Here is a 23450-nt window from a genome sequence, read left to right as displayed (position 1 = left end):
TCTTTTTTTAAATATAAAAAATGATGATGGTGATGATGTTGGTGCAAGAAACAAATGCATCAAGATGTAGAAATTGTAGATGTAGACAGTAGTCATTTAATTAGTCAAGTAAAAAAATTGTCCCTCAAAAATGCATTGGCGTGAAGACAATGCATCGTCAGTGTTTACTAGGTATTTTTAATACAAATACAGTACATAGAATAGCTACAGTATAACACAGTTATGCCTGAGAGCAGGGACGTTCAATCAATCATTCTGGCAGCCGTCATTTCACAATTTTGTATTTCCTGTCATTGCAAGGCCCTGCCACGCCTTCACTTTTTAACTCACCAAAAAAACGCTGCTCAAAGATTGTCTTTGTGACAGGACCACTCTGTTGCAAAAACACCAGTCAAAGATCCTCTACATAACAAGAACAGTACTGCAAATGTGTTGTCAAAATGTGTTAGTCAAAGATGCTCTCTATGTGACAGAAGCTATTTTTCCACACAGCAAACACACGAGTGAAAGATCTGCTGTATGACAAGAGAACATAATCAAAGATCCTCTACATGACAGGTGTTTTTATGAGTGTACTGCAAAAACGCTAGACAAACATTCTTTAGGTGACATGAGCGCTCTGCTGTTTTAAGGATCTACAATGCTGCAAAAAACGCAAATCAAAGCTCCTTTACAGCAGGGGTCTCAAACACGCGGCCCGCGGGCCAAATGTGGCACGCAGGACACTAGTTTGAGGCCCCCGCCTTTATATGAAAGTTTAATGTTAGTGCGGCCCGCGCAAGTTTGATATGGATGCTGTATGGTATCATGTACCCAGAAAAATTATTACGTTTGATTAATGTTCATGTTAAAGGTTAAATAACTGTTAATAGTTATCCTCCCTATCCGTGTGGAAGTGGTAAGTTTTTGGCTTTTTAAGTTGAAAGGAAATAACTTGAAGGCTACCGTTTAGGTCGCTAGCTCTCGAGTTTGCGAGTTAGCATGTGTCTCAAGACCCTGCAGTTGCGCAATATGTTGTAAATAAAAAGAGTATAAATGTGACTATAGTCGTGTTTTGTCATGTCTACAGGGCTCTAATAATGCTTTGTTCATTTTAATCTGAAAAAAATCATTTGTCTACCCACCAACTATATGTGGTTTCTTAAGTTTTTATTATTTGGTGTTTTATTTTTATTATTATATTTATTTATTTATTACTGATTGATTTTCTTTATTCTTGATTTGTTTATTTATTTTTCATCTTATTTTGTGTAGAAAAATAAAAAGTAAGATATTTGAGAACAGTGGAATGTTTTATCAGAGCTTTTCTTGTAGAAAATTGGAACCAAAGCAAAGTTTTTTTAATTTTTTTGTTTTTAATAAATGCGTTTTTTTTTTTTTTTTGGAAAACCTGATGCGGCCCAGTCTCACCCAGACCCTAGCTCCAGTGGCCCCCAAGTAAATTGAGTTTGAGACCCCTGCTTCACAGTATATGACAGGATCACTGTTTTTTTAGGATCTACTGTCATCTTGGAGAAACTCCATATTGAAGACCCATTGGAGAGACTCTGTTTCCAACTGGCCTGGGATCCACTGGGAGGGGCCGGGAGGAGGGAAGTTAAGCCGCTGCCCCCTGCGAGCCGACCTCGGATCAGCAACGGAAGGCGGATACTTGCAGAGTTCCCCATGGGAATGTATTTGGCAAAAAATGGCAACCATTCATCGGGACACTAAACCCTGTAAAAACAAACACATCCGTGTGATCTGGAAGGTCCTGGAAGTGTCCCCACCATCTCCCAGGTGTCCAGCTGTGGGTGGTATCTCTCAATGCTCTGCAGGTACATCCCTTTGGAGTAGGAGTACCCCCCCGTCACGTAGATGCAAGCGTTCATCACCGTGGCGCCACACTCCATTCTCCTCTCCTTCATCACCGATATGGAGCTCCATTCCTCCCCTTCTGTGTCATAACAGTCTGCAATCGTGGTCTGCCCCCCCACCAAATAAAGTTTCTTCTCCAAAGACACGGAACACAGTCCATACTCTGAAAGAAAGAGTGCAGATTAAAGAAGGAAGTCTGCAATGAATCCATTCTCTCATCTCCTCCATCTCATACCTGGATGAGGGCTGATGGTGATGATGCTCCACTCGTTGGTATCGGGCTTGTAGACTTGGATCTTCTCGTAGGTGCAACTTCCTCTGAAGCCATAGTGGCCTCCTGTCACATAGATCTTATCTCCCGCCGCACAAGCAGTGGCATTTCCTACGCCTTCACAAAGAAACAGAGCAAGGAGTCACCTCAAAGATGTACGAAGACGCCAAAACGCCGCATATTCATCCAATCCCTGCACTGCTTATTCAAGTTGTTCTGTTTATTACTATTATCTACAAGGTAGTGGTAGTGGGGTCCTCTGGGGGGGGGGGGGGGGGTCACAACAGTTGTCTGGGCACACCCACTAAGGATATAAATAGGGAGACTCCACACTTACATTTTTAGATTAAAAAAGCATTTTGGGGGCGGCACGGCGGTCGAGTGGTTAGCACACAGACCTCACAGCTAGGAGACCAGGGTTCAATTCCACTCTCGGCCATCTCTGTGTGGAGTTTCATTCCGGGTACTCCGGTTTGTTCCCACATTCCAAAAACATGCTAGGTTAATTAGCGACTCCAAATTGTCCATAGGTATGAATGTGAGTGTGAATGGTTGTTTGTCTATATGTGCCCTGTGATTGGCTGGCCACCAGTCCGGGGTGTACCCCGCCCCTCGCCGGAAGACAGCTGGGATAGGCTCCAGCAACCCCGCAACCCTCGTGAGAAAAAGCAGTAGAAAATGAATGAACTATAAATTTCATAGTAAAGGGAAGGGGCACAGTGGTCGAGTCGTTAGCGTGCAGAGCTCACAGCTAGGAGGACCAGGGTTCGATTCCACGATTCCATCTCCCCGTGCATGCGTGGGTTTTCTCCGGGTATTCCGGTTTCCTCCCACATTCCAAAAACATGCTAGGTTAATTAGCGACTCCAAATTGTCCATAGGTATGAATGTGAGTGTGAATGGTTGTTTGTCTATATGTGCCCTGTGATTGGCTGGCCACCAGTCCAGGGTGTACCCCGCCTCTCGCCGGAAGACAGCTGGCATAGGCTCCAGCAACCCCGCGACCCTCGTGAGGAAAAGCGGTAGAAAATCAATGAATGAATGAACTATAAATTTCATAGTACAGGGACGGGGCGGCACGGTGGACGAGTGGTTAGCGCGCAGACCTCACAGCTAGGAGGACCAGGGTTCGATTCCACCCTCGGCCATGTCTGTGAGGCGTTTGTATGTTCTCCCCGTGAATGCGTGGGTTTTTTTCCGGGTACTCCGGTTTCCTCCCACATTAATTGGAGAATCCAAATTGTCCATAGGTATGAATGTGAGTGTGAATGGTTGTTTGTCTATATGTGCCCTGTGATTGGCTGGCCAACAGTCCAGGGCCTACGACTGGGATAGGCTCCAGCTTCCCCCCGCTGACCCTTTGTCAGCTGCACAAATGGCTCAAATTGGACCCCACACTGGACACTCTGTTAGGGTTAGCGCCCCCCCACCATGAAGAGCAGCTGCCTTTGCCAAACAATGTAGCATCCATTGTGTGGAGTACTTGGAGGAAACATGCAAGTGACAGCTCCTGAATGCAAAGAGAGAGAAGAACCTTGCTACTTTGTACTTTGAACCAACGTTAAAATCCAAATCCATTAGAATCCTGGACGCTCAATCCTCTCAATGTCTTTCGCTACCCTTAAGTTGTCAGGAAGTGAAGTTTCCCAACATCCTCCCCAAACCGGACTCGCATCCGGGTCATGACAGCAATGCAACCTGCCTGGTTGGTCCACTGCCGTTACCTAGCATGAATAAAATAAATGACATCCTTTTGTTGAGTACCTTGGATCATTCTTGCGCCAGGGAACCATGTCTTCTTGAGTGGGTCATAACATTCCGTTTCCTGTTCTGGAGCGCCCCCCCTGTAGCCTCCTATGGCGTAAATGCAGCCGTGCAGCGCCACGGAGCAATGGTAGTATCTGGCTGTGATCATGGGGCAGCCTTCGGTCCAGTCGTCACGGTCGCAGTTATAAATAAAGACCGAGTCCAGAGCTTCCACCGTGTTGGTCCTGTAGCCGCCAGTCACGTAGATCTCCGCCCCCAGTAAAGCCACACTGTAGCTCTCTCTGGCGTGATCCGGCATGTCTTTCCCACGCAGCCACGTGTCGCTGGACGGTTCCCATATGTGAACTTCACACAGAGGGTGCCAGTAGTAACCTCCGATGATGTACATGCTTGATGGCGTTCTTTTCCCGCCGCCGCATATCTCCTTTGGTCGGGAAGCCTTCATGATCAGAGATTTAAGTCCCTCAACGCTCCCCACCAAGAACTGCCTTTGCATCGCCAGGTTCGCTCTGAAGTCAGTCTCATCCAAGTCCAGATGGATGGACCGGAGCAGGTCCACAGCATAATGAAGACGGTTCTCCAAGTCGTGGGTCAGCCATTTAGCCACCGCGTCTATCAACACTTCATCCTTTGGTGCGCTCAGCGTCTGCGCAGCTACAAGGGTCCGGATTCTATTCAGATCCAAATCCAGGAACTCCTCCTGCTGGATCAGCTCTGAGAACCTGCTCAGTATCATCCTCCGGGCTTCACGCTCCAGTTGAGGACACAAGTGGAGCTGAGCAAAAGCATGCATGCCCAAGCAGTTGTCCACATCCAGGACTCGAACCAGGAAAGCTTGGCACGCTTCTTTGACGGGGATGAACTGCAGCAGGTCCGCCGCCTCCAGCAGGCTCTGCACGTTCTTCTCTGTGATGCTCACCTGAGCCGTGTAAACGTAATTGATCAGAGCGCCCAGAACCCCGCAGTCCACACCGCTCAGCTTGATGACGCTGTTGGAACGCTCCCTCATGTCAGCCGTGAACATGACTTGGAAATAGGAGCTCCTCGCCGACAGGAGCGCTTTGTGGCAGTGGAACACCTCACCGGAGTCGCCGCACTGCAACGTGATGTCAGTAAACAAGCCCTTGAGGTAGAAGCGTCTCAGGGCGTGCAGGAGCTCAGATGGATGTTCTGCATCGCGGAACTCGTAGGTGTAGCTGTCCTTCTGCTGATGGGACATCTGCAGCAGAACAGTATAGAACCAGTCCGTGAAAAGGACGCCACCAAGAGATTCACACACACTGACCTTCTCCTCCATGAATGCTCCTCGATGACGGTCTTCTCTCTTTGCTTGCTCCTCTCCATGAAAATAAATTTAGCACAGGCGGGACGTCACAGGCAGGCCTTCTGTCCTATTTTGGTGCTTGTGTGCAATGCGTCCATCCCCCCACCTCGCCTCCTGCTGCCCCACGTCCTTGACAAAATCCATTCAGAGGAATCCCCCAGCCCCCCCGCCCCCAACCCCACTCACACCGACTCCAACGCCGCTATGCTCCCAAATATATCTTCTATCACGGTCCCGTGACCACGGTGTGTGCACGGAGACATCCCTCCGTCCCTTCCGCTCTCAGGGAATACACAGCTTTAACAATCCGGCAACAGCCCCCCCCCACTCCACCCGCCACCCCATCCCCTGCCCCCCAGCTCGTGTTTTCACTCATTCCTGACGTTGCCATGGAGTTTCCAGCCTAATTCCACTCTGACGCGGCTTGACTGTTAATCCCAATTGGGATTAACGTGCATGGTGTACAGAATGAACAGAAGTAGCCCCACTTTATCTATTCACTAACGACATCAGTATTAGCTAGACAATATTTTTATCATATAGAAAATAATACCATGTGCTATATTGTAATATAGATGGGGATGTCAACAATTATTTTTAGCATCTAAATCAGGGGGGGGCAAAATACAGCATCAGAAAAAATGCCAATGTCAGCAGTAATTTGACAAGAAATTAAGTCATAATTTAAGGAAAACAATATATCATCAAAATATATCAAAAACTAAATTTTAGGACCATAAAGCTGAAATATTAAACAAAAAAAAAACTTTTTTTTAAAGTCATAGTATTATGAGAAAACAAATAAATAAAGTTGTTATTACTACAAAGAGAAAGTTGAAAAAGTTGAGAGAATAAATATATATTATTTAAAATAAGAACATTAAAATATTAAGAGAAAAAATGTTGTATTCTAACAACCAAAAATGTCCCAATTTTATGAGCAATAACTGGTAATATGAAGAGGAAAATAATGTCATTTTAGTAGCACAGAGTCAAAATATTAAAAAATAATAATAATTTTATGAAAAACAGCAAAACAATGAAACAGTGGTTCCTTTTTACAAGAATAAAGTCAAAATATATATTTTTAAAAAGGCTAATTTTAAGAGAACTCATGAGGAAAAAATAATGTCATTCTCATAGTATAGAGTTGAAACATTTAAGGGTTATATTATGCCAAACAAAATGTCCCAGAATTTCGGGAAAAGTTATAATATTAAGGGAATAAAGTCATAAAATTGAAATTTATAAAGATTATTTGAGAAGTTTAAATATTTTTGTGAAAACAATCAGTCAAGTTGGTATTAATAATATGCTTTTTCGCCAATATGACAAAAAGTGGTTAAGTTATACACACGTTTCAGGTTTTCTTCCAAGGTGCGTTCAAGGTCTGCTGAACAAAGTGGGAAATTTCAACGCTTGAGGAAAAAAAAACACATAAAGACATGTAAACAACTGATGAATTGAGTGAATGCTTTGCACTGTGTACTTTTATTTATCATTCTAGTAAATGGGTAAAAGTTATTTCGATACCTGATTTGATATTTTTTTTTTTTTTACTTTTTGAGCAGAATTGTTCACCTACTTTCTGAAGAAAAAAGGTTTGAATCCTTCTTTGAAGTGTAAAAAATGATTTGTCCACCCCAAACAAAGAGAGCAACACATTTTTCATCAGTTTTACTGACAAAGCATGAAAAAGCTTCCTAACACTGGAATGTAATTTGCAAAGCCACAACAGGCCGGCTGGAAATGCTAAGGCAAAGATGGACCCACGAGACACGCAAACGTCTTCTTGTCTTCAAGCGCCGAGCTGAGCCACCTCCTGAGCCAAAGGCTGCAAGGCACGCAGGTCTGCCAGCGGAGAAGATACTCCCAAACAGTACCACACGTCTCCAGAACGCTCCGCCGGAGCACTGAAAGACTCGATTTGCACTCCCTCTGCGGCCAGCAGTGCTAAAAAGAAGGACGAAAAGGATGAAATGAGATCTATGATGTTATTTTTTAACTAGTTATAGACTAGGAATAGACTAGAAATATTACAATAAAGTAATAATATTAATATTAAAAAAAATTGTAACAGCTGCACGGTGGTCGAGTGGTTAGCGCACAGACCTCACAGCTAGGAGACCCGAGTTCAATTCCACCCTCGGCCATCTCTGTGTGGAGTTTGCATGTTCTCCCCGTGCATGTGTGGGTTTTCTCCGGGTACTCCGGTTTCCTCCCACATTCCAAAAACATGCTAGCATGCTAACATGCTAGGTTAATTGGCGACTACAAATTGTCTATAGGTATGAATGTGAGTGTGAATGGTTGTTTGTCTATATGTGCCCTGTGATTGGCTGGCAACCAGTCCAGGGTGTACCCTGACTCTCGCCCGGGGATGGCTGGGATAGGCTCCAGCACCCCTGTGACCCTCGTGAGGATAAGCGGTAGAAAATTAATGAAAACATTTTAACTATATAACAACATTTTCATAGCATAACTTTTCATAGTATGAGAATGTTTTCATTTTGAAAGTAATTCTAAAGAAGAAAGTTGCTACTATGAAAATAAAGTCAAAATATTAAAGCTATAAAGTCTTCATATTCTTATGAACAATTTCCTCAATCCTATTGGTGACAGTTAAAGTTGCAATTTTTGGAAAATTTGGTTGGGAAAAAGTTGTGATATTACAAGCAGAAAATCCAAATATTGTGGCAATAAAGTCCTAATACTATTTTACTTCTACGAGAATAAAGTCAAAATATTAAGGCCATAAAGTCTTCATATTCTTATGAACAATTGGAACATTTTGTGAGCAAAAGGTGCAATTTTCTCAATCTTTTTGGCGACAGTCAAAGTTGCAATTTTTGGAAAAAAATTTGGTTGGGAAAAAGTTGTGATATTACGAGCAGAAAATCCAAATATTGTGGCATTAAAGTCCAAATACTGTATTATGAGCATTATGTCATAAAACTATGAGAAAATGTTTTCAATTGGACCGTGATTTTGGCAATATTAGCAAAAAAACGAAGAAGAAAATTGCAGTTTCGGGAAAAGTCGGTAGGGAAAATGTTGTATTACTACGAGAATAAAGTCAAAATATTAAAGCTATAAAGTCTTCATATTCTTATGAACAATTGGAACATTTTGTGAGCAAAAAATGGTATTTCCTCAATCATTTTGGTGACAGTCATTTTTGGAAAAAAAATTTGGTTGGGAAAAAGTTGTGATATTACGAGCAGAAAATCCAAATATTGTGGCAATAAAGTCCTAATAGTGTTGTACTACTACGAGAATAAAGTCAAAATATTAAGGCTATAAAGTCTTCATATTCTTATGAACAATTGGAACATTTTGTGAACAAAAATGCAATTTCCTCAATCATTTTGTTGGTGTCAAGGTTGCAATTTTTGGAAAATTTGGTTGGGAAAACTTGCATTTTTTGTTCACAAAATGTTCCAATTGTTCATAAGAATATGAAGTCTTTATAGCATTAATATTTTGACTTTATTCTCGTAGTAGTACAACAGTATTAGGACTTTATTGCCACAATATTTGGATTGAAAATCCTTTTGTTGGTGTCAAAGTTGCAATTTTTGGAAAATTTGGTTGGGAAAAAGTTGTGATATTACGAGCAGAAAATCCAAATATTGTGGCAATAAAGTCCTAATACTGCTATAAAAAATGCTAGTGTATTACAAGCATTATGTCATAAGATGCAAAAGATGCAATTTCCTCAATCATTTTGGCGACAGTCAAAGTTGCAATTTTTGGAAAATTTGGTTGGGAAAAAGTTGTGATATTACGAGCAGAAAATCCAAATATTGCGGTAATTAAATCCTAATACTGCTGTAAGGAAAGGGTAACGTTAGGACAAAAGAATGCTACGCTATGTCGGCGAGTGTGCAAACACTTCCTGCTCCTCACCAGCCACGGAGGAGAGAAGCTGAGGACTTGCCGGAGCCTTCAAGAACAGCAGATTCCCTGCGAGCGACACGGGTTGTCTAAACGTGCTGCCGCTCAGCTCCAGCAGGACCGGCAGGCCGCCTTGGACGGCGCCGACGGCTTTGTAGCTGCGGCCGTCGGCGGTGACCTCCACGGTGCACGCGGCGGGGGAAGCCTCGTCGGACACGTCGTGGCTTTGAGTGACCTGAACAAGAACGTCAGCATGACTTTGTACGGCATCGGACACGTGCGTGATGCCGTGCTGTACCGTGATTCCTGATTCTTTAGCCAGGCTCAGCACGTTGATGAGGTTTGGGCAAACGCCGGAGACGCCGTCGAGGAGTCCGACTAGGACGGCAGCCGTCATGTAACCGCAGCACGACTTCATGCCTTCACCTGGGGGGGACACATAATCCTATACTGTGGATCCACGTACAGTCACAGACGGATTTGTCCTCAAGCGTTGAGATTCCCATTTTATTTGGCAGTCCTTGAAGGCACCTCCAAACTTGAAGTGCCATTTATGGCCCAATGCTGTTTTATTTTTGGCACATTGTAATATATATATATATATATATATATACATATAGTTGCAATCTTACAAGAATAAACATGTAATGAGAAAAAATTATGTATCATGTATATGTAAATTGAGTATCATAAAGTTGAAATATTAAACCAAAAAATATGTAGATTTTTTTTTTTTCAAATCGATAACTTTTCTTAAAGGAGCGCTTGATTTGCTCACAATCTCACCTCATTGGACTGTTTTGTTTTTTTTTTTACGTCTTTTTTATTAGTTATGAATAGAGATAATTATCCGATATCAGCATAAAAATCGGTTGATATCTGTATCAGAAACATATGTTCATTATATGTATGTCATTTTACACATATCGGTATCGTTATCGGCTGATATCGGTATCGGAAATTAAGAGTTTTGACAATATCGGCATATTGGTTTTCTGCAAAAAGCCAACATGGGACATATCTAGTTATAAGAGATATTTTTAAGGATTTATCGGTATGATGTCATAATTCTCTTATATTGGTTTTGATAGTTAACGTCCACCACTAATGGTAATGGTAATGGTAATGGTAATGGTAATGGTAATGGTCTTATTTCATTTCAACATGCATCAGATTACAATTGAATGCATCCCATAATCGGTTCCTAGTTCCACATGTCCAAAAGGAGTAGGAAGAAGCAAAGCTTATTAAATCCTACCCTTCCATCTGGTACTTTTACAATCAGTAACTGTTACATTTGTTCACTTCCTGCTTTCTATAATACAGTTTAAGGTTTTTTTTTGTTTGTTTGTTTATTTAATAATGCACCTCGTACCGTTTTTTTTTTTTACCATAGTAACTGTCATTACTAATTTTTTTTAAGTTGTAATACTACAACTTATTACTAATTTTTTTTAAGTTGTAATACTACAAGAAACAAAACTAAAAGTAAAATTTGTGGAAAATTAGCTCAGGGAAAACTTGATATTATGGGAGTAAAATGAAAACATGTCCTTTTATGAAGGCGAAAAGATGACTTAATAAGGATAAATCCAAAGTATAGCACAGGACGAGAAGCGGGTGGTGTTACCTTGAGAAGTGATTTGTACGCGGCCCAGTTTTTGGTTGGAGGCGCTGCAGGACCGCAGCACGGATCCCATCGCCGTTCCAAGTTTAATCAGCGAAGAAGAATCCGGAGAGAAAGTGCTGGCCAGAACCGGTGCGTTTACCTGGGCGCCATTTGTTAAACACAACATGTTCAGTATTGCTTTAGGAGGTAGAGGAGGTCGAGGAGTGTCACATGACCACGTGCGGCGTTTGAAATCCCAGCCTCCGAGCTTTGGAATGTTACACGTTTGTGTTTGATGGGAGCGGTACGGTACTTACAGCTCCGACCAGCTTGTTTCCCTTCACCATGTCAACAATCTGCAGGGCGATGTCCTCGCCGCACCGCGTCTGCGCCTCCTTGGTGCTGGCGCCCAGATGTGGACAGCTGATCACGTTGGGGTGGTTGACCAAGGAGCGGTCCTGGGGCGGCTCCTGTGGCACAGAGCACGTCTACGTGATCCCAGTGTACAGCTGTCAGAAATGGTTCCAAAAATCCTATACGATAACCGTGGATGTCCCATAAGTATGGGCCCAATATCAGCATAAAAATGCAATATCGGTGATATCGCTAGCAGATTTTTGGCCCCTGATTCTGAAAATCTGATGTGTTCATTTTTTCGGAAAAAGGCCAATATCGGACATCCCTAGTATATACTGTATATATATATGTATACTGATATGTATTACCTTGATTATACTTCACTACCCTTAAGTCTTCATATTTTGACTTTATCTTCAAAAAATGAAGATTAAATTAGTAACAATCAAAAAATTTTTTTCCCGTATTTCAACTTTGTTCCTGTAAATTTGATTCACATGATGTGATTTTGTCGCCATAATATTTTGACCTCATTCCCATAATACTATAACTCTTTACCCAACCTAATTGGCCAGAAATTACAAATTGATTTTTTTCCTCATAATACTGAAACTTAAAAAAAAAAAATTCCTTTAATATTTCAACTTTATACTCACAATATTACAAGTTTGAAATTTTTCCTTGATGTACTTTTCCAAAAATGCCAATTTTATTTTGTTTCTCAAAATATCAGAGGAATAAAATCACAACATTATGAAGAACAATATTTATTTTTCCGATATAAAAGCCTGGAAATAATGCTCGTCAAAAAGACAATTATTTCATTTGGTTTCAATTTTATGGCTTTTTTAATACAGTTGTATTATATTTTTACTATTTTATTGACTATTTTTAATACTATTGAGAAAAAAACATTTGAATTTTTTACTTATTTAAATATATGTACATTTTAATCTTTTTTACTGAATATAAAGTAAAAACGTTGTAAAAATCAACTTTTTTTGTTGTCAAATCCAACTAAAAATGATCAGTAGTATTATTTATGAATGATTTTTAATGAATAATGACTTTCCCTCTGCGGGGATCCATGACTACGACATGGCCCCTGCTGAAAACCAGTTTGACGCCCCTGCTCCAAACCCCAAAATATGCCTGTCAGAGTTATTAAAAACATTTTAAATGCGGCTGTACGCATTAAGAAACAAGTATAGGTATAGAGTGAAAAACTTGCAGTTACACAACACCATATTTTGTCAGAGCATCTTCCTGCTGGAAAATGTTGAGTGAATTGACTTGTGAGGCAGCGCCCTCTGCTGGATTGCCCTCCGAACCCCCGCCTAGCAACAAGTGTCACATGACCAGAAAATGTACGTTTCAAACAGTCTTGCCTCCACAAAGACGTCAAGGCCGGCGCCCCCACACTGTCCCGACTCCAGCGCTCTGAGCAGAGCGGCTTCGTCGATGATGCCGCCTCGGGCACAGTTGACCACTTTCACTCCTCGCTTGCATTTAGCAAAGGTTTCGTCGTTGAGGAGACCTGGAGGAGAAAAACAACCAAACAACTGAGATTACTGCACCAACTCAGACAATTGGTAGGAATTGAATAGGCATATCTAATGGGGTGTACTACCTGCTTGCAACCAGCAGAGGCACTGTTGGCACTCAACTACCATCATGACCGGGTACGCTACTTGTAAAAATACTATTTATTTCTTTTCCCAGTCGTCCATCAGGATAAAAGATTCTTTATAATACGTTAAAACTGTCACAACATGAGCGAAATAAATACCGAGTCTAATGGAAAGCAAAGTACTTATTTTTTACAGCATTTATTTGCTACTCAAACATAAGCATTCCAAAAGGCGACTGGTTCATTCATGACTGCACCGAGACCCTCTTCCATCGCTTGATAAAAAGTCATAATTAAGAGCTAAAAAGTAATAATCATGACATAAAAAGCCCAAATTAAGAGCTAAAAAGTCATAATTATGAGCTAAAAGGTAATAATCATGACATAAAAAGCCCAAATTAAGAGTTAAAAAGCCACAAATACGAGATAAAAAGTCCAAATTCCAAAATAAGTTATAATTATGAGCTAAAAAGTAATAATCATGACATAAAAAGCCCAAATTAAGAGCTAAAAAGTCATAATTATGAGCTAAAAGGTAATAATCCTGACATAAAAAGCCCAAATTAAGAGCTAAAAAGGTAATAATCCTGACATAAAAAGCCCAAATTAAGAGCTAAAAAGCCATAATTATGAGATAAAAAGTCCAAATTCCAAAATAAGTCATAATTATGAGCTAAAAAGTAATAATCATGACATAAAATGCCCAAATTAAGAGTTAAAAAGCCATAACTATGAGATAAAAATCAAAATGTGGGGTCTTTTGTGACCTCTTGGATGAGTCATTGCTGCGCTCTTGGGGTCATTTTGGTCGGCTGCCCCCTCCTGGGAAGGTTCACCATTGTTCCATGTTTTGGCCATTTGTGGATAATGGCTCTCACTGTGGTTTGCTGGAGTCCCAACATTTTACAAATGGCTTTATAATATTTACCACGATAGAGCTCGGTTATGTTTTAACAGACAGGGAGGGGGCAATCACTTTTTCCACACAGGGCCATCTAGTTTTGGATATTTTTTTTCCAACAACGGCACTTTTGTTTTGGTCTTGGTAGCTGGAGGCGGGGCCACTAGCATACACCTACAAGTGTACAATAGTCTAATCAGAATCCTGACGGGGTGGCTAACCTGTGATGGAATACACTCACCAACCGTGGAAGGCATTAATGGCGTGTGCACGGTGATGAAGTCACACTGCGGCCAAAGCTGCTCCAGGGGCATCTGCTGCACCCCCCAACCGGCCGACACCTCCGGTGGCGTGATTGGATCATAGCCGATGGTCTGAGAGGAAAAAAAAAAAAATGTTGTACTTTATCTGACAGCATCTGCGTCACCTGACCTTTGGGCCAACCTTCATGCCGAAGGACTGCATCCTGTGGGACACTTCCTTCCCGATCCGTCCCAGTCCGACGATCCCCAGCACCTTGCCGTACAGCTCAGCACCCATAAACTGCAACATTGGACGAGAGGAGACAATGACCCCGAGCTGACCCGCGCCATGTTTCATTCTGCACGAGCGGCGGAAGAATGGAGGCGACCAGGCGGCAGGATTCTCTTTGGCAGCTCACCTTTTTGCGATCCCAATTCCCAGCCCTCATGGATATTGTAGCTTGAGGCACATTTCTGCAAGCACAGACACATGAATGACAACAACGACAACAACATGGCTGCCTTCTAGTTTTTTTCATTTTTTACTATAGTGACCTACAGTATGGGAAAAAATATACCAAGTCAGTCATAGTCAGATATAAAGTCATGATTATGAGATCAAAAGTCATAATCATGACATAAAAAGCCCAAATTAAGAACTAAAAAGTTGTAATTATGAGCTAAAAAGTAATAATCATGACATAAAAAACCCAAATTAAGAGCTAATGTCATAATTATGAGCTAAAAAGTAATAATCATGACATAAAAAGCCCAAATTAAAAACAAAAAAATCATAATTATGAGCTAAAAAGTCATAATCATGACATAAAAAGCTCAAATTAAGATCTAAAAAGTAATAATCATGATATAAAAAGCCCAAATTAAGAGCTAAAAAGTCATAATTATGAGCTAAAAAGTAATAATCATGACATAAAAAGTTCAAATTATGAGCTAAAAACTAATAATCATGATATAAAAAGTCCAAATTAAGAGCTAAAGTCATAATTATGAGCAAAAAAGTAATAATCATGACACAAAAAGCCCAAATTAAAAGCTAAAAAGTCATAATTATGAGATAAAAAGTAATAATCATGACATAAAAAGCTCAAATTATGAGCTAAAAACTAATAATCATGATATAAAAAGTCCAAATTAAGAGCTAAAAAGTCATAATTATGAGATAAAAAGTCATAATCATGACATAAAAAGCCCAAATTAAGAGCTAAAAAGCCATAATTATGAGATAAAAAGTAATAATCATGACATAAAAAGCCCAAACTAAGAGTTAAAAAGCCATAATTACGAGATAAAAAGTCAAAATTTCCGATATAAAAAGTCCAAATTCCAAAATAAGTCATAATTATGCGATAAAAACTCAAAATTATGAGATAAAAAGTTGAAATAAGTCATAATTGTGAGATTAAAAAATCAAAATCATGAGATGAAGGAAAGTTGATGGAAAAAAGAAAATTTGACCGTGATAGGTGAATTACTGCAAAGTAGGATGATTTATTTTGGCATGGAATATTTTGTAGCTAGAGCATAGAAACCTGTTTATTGCAGTCTAAATAGGGGATTTGAACATGATTAGAGCCCTCAAGACATGAAATAACAATAACATGAGTGTAACATTACTGCCACCCAGTGGCCAGTGTAGAGTACTACATACCACAGAGTGGCTCAATGCATTTTCTGAATGCCTGATGTTAGCATTTGACTTCATTGAGTCACTTTTATGCTTGAAAATGTCCAAAAAGAGACTAATTAATATATGAATATCTTGTTAAGCCTTTGAACTGCAATATTGAAGTTATATAAAGCAATATAAAGAACTAGTTTCATAAGTGTCCTTGAATGCAACATGATGTGAAAAGTTCGGCTCGTTAGCATGAACTTGCCGTGAGAGGCTCATCAGGAGGGCGCAGGTCAGCTCGGCCGCACTGATGGTGTTGCCGCTTGGCGTGCTGGAGCACACATGGGACTCATCGGGTGAGATCATCAACAACGGAAAAAAAGCAAAACATCGCATCCGCTTTTGGACCAATCAGGAAGCCTTACTTCATGACGATCACCCCCTTTCTGGTGGCGGCCTCAACATCCACGTTGTCTACCCCGGTCCCGGCTCTCCCGATGATTTTCAGATTGGTGGCGGCGTCGATGACATCGGCCGTCACCTTGGTAGCGGATCGTACCACCAGGCCGTCGTAGTCCTGAGATGAGGGGAGAGCAAACAGATAGAAGAAGGTGTTTGGTCCATGCATGGCTGCCTCATCGGGCTGGCAAACACACCTTCCTCCCATCAAGTGGATGGCCGCCTATTGGCTCTGGTTATCAGTTTCTTACTGCCCTTGGTTAACAGACACCATACCTGACTGAACTTTGCTTAACAACAACTTTGAACTATATAGTTTATTTGGAATCCAATAATAAAAGGATACAAATTGGCCATTTTGTTTTGCTAAGATATTATTAAAGCTATATTATTTACACTTGAAGCTTTGTCATTTGCTAGCAACTATTTTTAATTTGCTGGAGCCTATCCCATATAGGTGAAAAAAACATTAGCTGATTATTTTTGAAATATTTGAAGTTTCAAATATTCGGCTGCACGGTGGTCGAGTGGTTAGTGCGCAGACCTCGCAGCTAGGAGACCAGGGTTCAATCCCACCCTCAGCCATGTTCTCCCCGTGCATGCGTGGGTTTTGTGGGTTTCCTCCCACATTCCAAAAACATGCTAGGTTAATTAGCGACTCCAAATTGTCCATAGGTATGAATGTGAGTGTGAATGGTTGTTTGTCTATATGTGCCCTGTGATTGGCTGGCCACCAGCTGGGATAGGCTCCAGCACCCCCCTGCGACCCTCCTGAGGAAAAGCGGTTGAAAATGAATGAATGCATTATTATGAGAAATAATACATTTGTCAATTTTGGAACAAATGAAATTGGGTAAAGAGTTGGGAATAAAGTCCAAATATTATGGGAAAAAAGTCAGAAATTATGTGAAGTAACATTTACAGGGAAAAAGTTGAAATAGGGGAAATAAAAACAGCAGAAATGTTATGAAAATAATATATAAAAATAATATAATATTAAAATAATAAAAAATAATAATAAAATAATATAATATTAAAATAATATAATATATATTATAATATATATAATAATAAAATATGAAGAGGAAATGTTGCATTCTAATGAGTACAAAGTTCAAACTTGTAATATTGTACCCCGCGACCCTTGTGAGGATAAGCGGTAAAAAAATGAATGAATGAATGAACTTATTCCCACGGTATAATTTTCCAAAAATTACAACTTTATTTAGTCTTTTTTTTTATATTTCAATTCAATTTCCCTCATGATATTATGATTTTATGCTTGTAAAATGACGTTTGTAAAAATAAAAGTGTCTTCATTTGTGTTGATCCCAATCCAAATAAAATACTGCGTCTTGTGTGTTTACTTTAGTGTTTGGTAAAAACGGGTATTGTTGTTAGCAGTGCAGCAGCACTGCAAGAAAGTGATGGGCCGAATTGCATCATCTTGTCAAGGGAGGGGGGCGGGGCTATCCTCCACTATAGTATTCACAGTATTCCACTTTAAGAGTCACATCACACACACACAATATTCCTAAGCAAACACACAACACACAACACACAACACACAAAACACAACTCCAACACACAATCAGCTCATCCGATCGACCAAGTTCGAGTTGCTACATTACGGCTGCCGTGTTTGAAAGCTGCTGTTACGCAATGCAGACTTCATTCATTCATTCATTCATTCATTCATTCATTCATTCATTGATCCCACCTTGATCTCGGCGATCAATTCCTCCTTGCTCATGTTCTGCTTCTCCGTCACTCGGATGCCGTTTTCTTCCAGGATGCTCCTGCATCGAGGGGCTACGCTTTCGCTGATGAGAAGGTTCTTGATGGAGTTCATCTCGGCTTTCTTTCCCGTCTCCTGTCAAAAGTTCCTGTCGGATGAATGGGCGGACCGCTGCAGCCTTCTGGCAGACTAAGCTAGCGATGGCCACCGGGTGTTGCTTTTGAAGGCTTCAACTACGGGAAGGGTCGATACTGAAATGTCGATACTTTTGATACTTGTGCTTTTAGAGGTAATGTTTGTCAGCTGAAACGGTGACCGATCGTAAACGGAGGCATGCTTGAGTTGGGAAGAAAGTTTTCATTCTTAATCATTAGTCATTTATTTGACTTTAAAAATACACATTGTCATATTAGCATGCTAGCCCCCTTTGAAAAGCTATGGAATGAAGTTTCTAGTTTGTTGTTCTTTATTTTGTTGTTCTTAATTCAAGCAATTGCACATTCCTTTCTTTCTTTATTTATTATTAAATATATACATATTATTGATTTTTTATTTATGTTGATATTGTTCTGTAGAATTGCACTTTTATGTTCCTGTAATTCTGCTTAAACTGTTTTGTAATTGAAGATTGTAATCAAATATATATTTAATAAAAATTAAATTAAAAAGTAAAAAATAAATCATTAAAAATTAAATGAATTAATTAAAAAGAAAAACACAGAGATCCCCGCACTTCCTGGTTCACAGGTCACGCTCAACCCGCCCCACATAGCTGGCCTGCAACAACCATACCATATCTATATATCTATATATATTTATATAGCTATATATCTATATATATATATCTATATACATCTATCTATCTATATATATATATACACATCTATCTATCTATATATATATATACATCTATCTATCTATCTATATATATATATATATATATATGAAGATAATATATATGAAACTATACCAATAACTTTCTGCATCTCAAAACTGATCCATAATGGATCCTATGTTATTATATTTATTATTATGTCATTAAAATAATGATATTCTTCCAAACTGAAGTTTTCAACAAATTTCAAGTTGGTATCGGATCGACATCTAAATGTGCAGTATCGCCCACCCATAAATCGTACGTCACGTGAGCCGCCCCCTTTATTAGGATGAAACCCCGCCTATCAGCGACGATCAGCCCACCGTGTTCCGATTGGATTTCATCCGTAAATGCAAACCGGTCTGAGCCGTTTTCTGGCAACAGGCAGAACTCATGCGGACATAATATACTGTTACACACAATCATTTGTCAGAAAGGAGTGAATTCATACAGATATGATTCATGCATGCCTGCTCTACGTAATATTGACTTATTGAGGTACAGAAAGAAAAACAATTGAGTGTAAAACACCTCAGTATGATTACATATCACTTTTACAGCACTACGGAGCACAATCATTCACAATCAGTCTAACGAGACGGAGTATGCTGGCTAAATGGAATGCTTGGAAACAGCACCCTCTTGTGTCGACAAGGGGAAATGGCGTCTAATTGGTTGCTTGGCTACAAGGCAACAACCGGATCCGCCTGAGTTGTTGGTGGCGAAAAGTAGGCAAAAACTCTACACTGGACTGGATTAAGAAGTTTATGGCATAATAGCAGCAAGGCTACTGAACTGGAACAGCCGATAACTGGAAAACAGCAGAAATGTCGTCAGTGGTTCAACATGGCCGACGCAGGGGAGCCAGTAAGAGTGGTGAGAGCTGGCCTTGTTTTTATACAAGATTTGGAATTTCAGTTATTGTGAGTTTTCATAAATGCAGTCCGTACGTCTTCATTCCCATCAACATACAGGAATTAACAGACTTTCTAATTAACAGACTTGTTTGAAAGGAAATGTTACATGAACATAAAAATGAACATGGACAGGTCCTATTTTTATTTTGGCTTAAAATAAGTATTTCCAAGCATAAAAATAGCTAAATTAACTAACTAAAGGAAGTAAACTACAAATACAAGGCAGAAGAAAGTTCCACGTGAGTGTAGTATTCTACTTTGGCCATGAGGTGTCGCCAAAACACAGACTTGTTGCATGTTTCAATGATCTCACACATTATTACGTATAAATCCATCCGTTTTCTATGCCGCTTACACTCACTAGGGTCACTAGGCACTTATTGATACTGGATAACTATTGGAGGATATTTCATTTCTGATGAGAAATAATAAATAAATGATGTTACCAAATCAATAACTTCTTTATCTGAAGTCTCTCCGGCAGAGGACGGCGGCGGCACCATCCAGCCTCTAGATCTCCGTCAGGTCACCGTCTTAACCAAGGCGGACTGGCTGAGGATCCAGGACAAAATCGCCGGTGTGGACAAGGAGAAGGAGCGCACGATGGAGGCCAGGAGGCAGAGAGAACTTCTCCAGCAGAAGTCCAAAGAGATGGCCAAGCTGTGGCCCAACACTTTGGCTGTAAGAAGAACACCGAGCTTGCACAGAGCTCCCTCACACACACACACACACACACACAATCCAGTCAACATCTTTGTGTTTTTCAAGAGCCAAAGACAGAAGAAGCTGGAGGCCAAGAAGATCCGGGAGCAGATGGAGGAGGACAAAAGGAAAGAGATGGACATGGAAGAGGCCAAATACAGAGAGGAGCAGCGCAAAGAGGCCATTGAGAAGGCCAAGCGGCAGCTGTACTACCAGACACAGCGAGTCAAAGGACTGCACGTGAGTAGGACATCTTCTCGTCAGTTACCTCACGTGACACGTGATGGTTTGTATTAGCATATCTATAAATACTGCACTATAGCAATAAAGTTGCATTTCCTTGAAATAGTCAATGTATAGCTAGCTGTATAGATTTAGTGCCCTCTAGCAACAAGTCATGATCATGGTCTGGGGCTGCATGAGTGCTGCCTGCACTGGGGATCCACGACCCCGCCATTTGAGAACCACTGTTTTAGGCTAATGGATTCCAATCTCTATTCTGCTTGCAGCGTGCGCTCTTGCTAACAGAGGTTCTGAAGGAAAGGGAGGCCCAGTTGGAGCTGAAGCAAAGACGCATGAGTGCCTCAGAGGAACTTGACAAAGAATATGTGGAGATGATGAAGGCCAGAGAGGATGAGGCTTTGCAAAGAGAGCAGGAGAGCAAAGAGCAGAAAAGACTGGAAAGGCAGGCTGTTGCGGAGGACCTGAAGAAGCAGTAGGTTTCCACGCACAGCCCTGAGCAGGATCGCAAATGGATTCAACCACCTCCAACCATTTTTTTTGCAGGATTGAGGAAAATCAGCTGGCAAGGGAACACCAGAAGCTCCAGACCAAAAAGGACGCCGAGGAGATTCAACGCCTTCGAGAGCTCCATCAGTGGGAGCTCAAGATGGAGGAGGAAATGCAAGCCAAGCAGAAGAGCGACTTCATGCAAGATCAGCTGGTAGCGGGGCCGACCAGCTCGTCGGTCAGCAATCGTCCTGCTCCGTTTATGACCTGCAGTTGTACGTTTCAGGAGCATCTCACACAGAGAGACATCTCAAAGATGGCGGATATGGAGAAACGGGAGGCGGAGGAAGCCCAAAGAAAACTTTTCCTGTCTGCAAAGGAGAAAATGGTGAAGTTGAGAAGAGGCAAAGAGCAGGAGTTACTCAAGTAAGCGATGCAAGGCATCATATGTCATCATATAGTATACATGTATGTATATATTTTAAAAAACCCTTCTCCGCTTTGTCATAGGTGAAAAAATATTTCTAGTATCTTTGCTCTTTTTTTCTCTATTTTTTCCCAACATTTCAAATTTCTTAAATAATAATTTTCTTTTCGTCGTATTATAACTTTTCCTCCCTCCGGTAGAAAATGTTATTTGGTTTTGTTGTTTACATATATACACATACGTATATACAAACATATTAGTATAGTTTCCTTTTCTTTTTATATTTTGACTTTATGCTTGCATTTTTTGCCCCCAACTGTTCAAACTTGTAAATTTTGTTCTGGTAATGATGACTTTATTTCCATATTGCAGTTTAGTCTCCGTCACACAGTCAGGAGATCAGGAAGACCTGGGTTTGATTCTCTGCTTGGGCTTCTGTATGTGGGGTCCAGGGTGTACCCTGCCAGTTGCCCGAAGTCAGCTGGGATAGGCTCTGGCATAAGCGACATAGAAAATGGATGGATTTTAGGCTCTTACATTATTAATTTTTCCTCAACATAATTTCCAAAATGTTTCTCAAAATAACTTTAAAATTAGTTTTTTCTTCAAATTAATGTTACTAAAATGATGTCATTTTGCTCCATATGCTATTCTTGTACAATTAAAGGGCATCTATTATGCCTTTTCACTAGTCTGACCTATAAATGTAGTATTTGGGTGTTAAACCATGCCAAAGTTTCAGGTAATGAGGTTTGGGCATTTGGAAGTGAGCTCTGAAAGAAGTTTGGGATGGATCAAAACGCTCGTTTCAGAGGGATTCAAACTTCAAGTCACAGAGAGCGGGCTTCCTTCCGGGTGTGGCTGTAGACGGGCTGAAGATGCTTTTCTGTTTACAAAACAAGCTCAAGCAGAAGTTATTGTCGTTGATTTCATTTCAATATTTTTCTAATTAGAAATTTATTTTTAACTTCATGTTTTGACATTATTCTTGTAAAACGACTGCTGATTTTTCCATTTTGCCGTTTTCTGGTCAGAGAAGTCCAGAATCGCAGGGAGAAGATGGTGGACCAGCTAACAATGGCTCAGCAGGAGCAGACAGAGCAGCAGCAGCAGAGGCTGGCCAAGGCCGTGGCAGAACAGGACGCCAAGAGGATGCAGCAAGAGTGGGAGGAGGAAAAGCGGAGGGTGGCGATGATGAAGTCAATCGCAGCACATCGGGAACACATGGTAAGACCGGCGTTTGGAGAACAGCAGACTTTTTACTTCACACCAGTTGTGTTCCTACAGGTCAGAGAGAAGGAACGCATTGACTTGATGAGAAAGGAGAAGGAAAGAGAAGCGCTGCAGGCAAAGATGGAAGAAGATAGAATATTCTTACAGGAACAGAAACTAAAGGTGCAGAACAGCCGACAGGAGCTTCAGAAGATGCAAGGCTTCAATGCAAGCCAGACGGTAAATCATACAACTGTCGCTTATACAAAAGACATGAAAAAGTAAGCGAAGTGCTGGCTTTCCAACGCAGGTGGAGAAACAGGCCAGGCAGCATCAAGCGAGGACAGCAGAACACGAGTTTGAAGCCAAGAACCTCAAGCTCCTAGCTGAAGAGGAGAAAGCTTTTGAGAAGTACTCTCTGGAGGCGGTCCAAGCAGCGGCGGCCGCTCAGCGCAGCGTACTTCCACTTTACAAGGCCGTGAGGGAGGGGGTTGCATGCGGTCCCAGTTTTACCGGAGCAAGGCCTCGCTACCTTGTTCAAGACACGAGTGGCGCTGAAATGCCCAAATACATCTCGGCTACCACGCGGGATATCAAGAAGATCCATGAGGTTGGAGATATCCAAGCAGCAAAGAAGAGGCTCGGGTTTACGTGGTGACGTGGGACCTCCTGGTGACCGATTCGGAAGAACTGAACTGAGCTGCGACTTAGGGGCTTGTCCATGCGGAGATGTTTTCAGGTGGATGTTTCAAGTCCCAAGAAACAAAAGGATTTCCACTTGGTTGTCAGGCTGGACCAGCAGAAGATAAAGTCCCAAATGGGCATGTAATTTGGGTGCGTCATGTGGTACTGTCTGTTTGCAACACCACATGACCATCATTATCACTCTGTGATCCTGTCA

The 23450-nt window shown here is 41.0% G+C and overlaps 3 protein-coding genes across 3 annotated transcripts; 1 reads left to right on the top strand and 2 right to left on the bottom strand.

Moving 5' to 3' along the window:
- Positions 1-100: 100 nt before the first annotated feature.
- Positions 101-5366, bottom strand: klhl23 (kelch-like family member 23). The gene is made up of 4 exons (XM_058081920.2): positions 5181-5366; positions 3893-5114; positions 2093-2245; positions 101-2020 (listed from the first exon to the last, which is right to left on the bottom strand). Exons 1-4 carry the CDS (start codon positions 5190-5192, stop codon positions 1710-1712), a joined length of 1698 nt encoding a protein of 565 aa, XP_057937903.2. The 5' UTR covers positions 5193-5366; the 3' UTR covers positions 101-1709.
- Positions 5367-6566: 1200 nt separating this feature from the next.
- phgdh (phosphoglycerate dehydrogenase) lies at positions 6567-17930 on the bottom strand. The gene is made up of 12 exons (XM_058081929.2): positions 17668-17930; positions 15914-16065; positions 15754-15819; positions 14275-14329; positions 14058-14156; positions 13855-13987; positions 12471-12619; positions 11043-11195; positions 10747-10885; positions 9415-9542; positions 9129-9351; positions 6567-7172 (listed from the first exon to the last, which is right to left on the bottom strand). Exons 1-12 carry the CDS (start codon positions 17797-17799, stop codon positions 7018-7020), a joined length of 1584 nt encoding a protein of 527 aa, XP_057937912.2. The 5' UTR covers positions 17800-17930; the 3' UTR covers positions 6567-7017.
- A 1459-nt stretch (positions 17931-19389) lies between these two features.
- On the top strand, positions 19390-23365 carry cfap210 (cilia and flagella associated protein 210). The gene is made up of 9 exons (XM_078795381.1): positions 19390-19438; positions 19964-20160; positions 20248-20421; positions 20691-20896; positions 20968-21124; positions 21197-21336; positions 22372-22564; positions 22625-22789; positions 22860-23365. The coding sequence occupies exons 1-9, from the start codon at positions 19390-19392 to the stop codon at positions 23205-23207; spliced, it is 1629 nt and encodes a 542-aa protein (XP_078651507.1). The 3' UTR covers positions 23208-23365.
- The last annotated feature ends 85 nt before the right edge of the window (positions 23366-23450 follow it).

This window comes from Doryrhamphus excisus, linkage group LG12 (genome assembly GCF_037039965.1).
Source record: "Doryrhamphus excisus strain RoL-2023G ecotype Guam linkage group LG12, RoL_Dexc_Guam_v1.1, whole genome shotgun sequence".
NCBI classification, from domain to species: Eukaryota; Metazoa; Chordata; class Actinopteri; order Syngnathiformes; family Syngnathidae; genus Doryrhamphus; species Doryrhamphus excisus.
Note: the sequence above shows the minus strand (reverse complement) of the source record. Positions and strands in the feature narration are given on the sequence as shown.

Bases quoted from the DNA above. Each gene is read 5' to 3' on its own strand.
- klhl23 (XM_058081920.2), bottom strand. The intron at 2,246-3,892 runs GTACTCAACAAA...TTCTTTGTGAAG, and splicing joins TGGCGCAAGAATGATCCAAG to GCGTAGGAAATGCCACTGCT. The intron at 2,021-2,092 runs GTATGAGATGGA...TCTTTCTTTCAG, and splicing joins CACCATCAGCCCTCATCCAG to AGTATGGACTGTGTTCCGTG.
- phgdh (XM_058081929.2), bottom strand. From the start codon at position 17,799: ATGAACTCCATCAAGAACCTTCTCATCAGCGAAAGCGTAGCCCCTCGA. The intron at 12,620-13,854 runs GTGAGTGTATTC...TTTCTCCTCCAG, and splicing joins ATTAATGCCTTCCACGGTTG to GTCTCCTCAACGACGAAACC. The intron at 11,196-12,470 runs GCAAGACTGTTT...TCTGTGCCACAG, and splicing joins GCCTTGACGTCTTTGTGGAG to GAGCCGCCCCAGGACCGCTC.
- cfap210 (XM_078795381.1), top strand. From the start codon at position 19,390: ATGTCGTCAGTGGTTCAACATGGCCGACGCAGGGGAGCCAGTAAGAGT. The intron at 21,125-21,196 runs GTAGCGGGGCCG...TGTACGTTTCAG, and splicing joins ACTTCATGCAAGATCAGCTG to GAGCATCTCACACAGAGAGA. The intron at 22,565-22,624 runs GTAAGACCGGCG...GTGTTCCTACAG, and splicing joins CAGCACATCGGGAACACATG to GTCAGAGAGAAGGAACGCAT.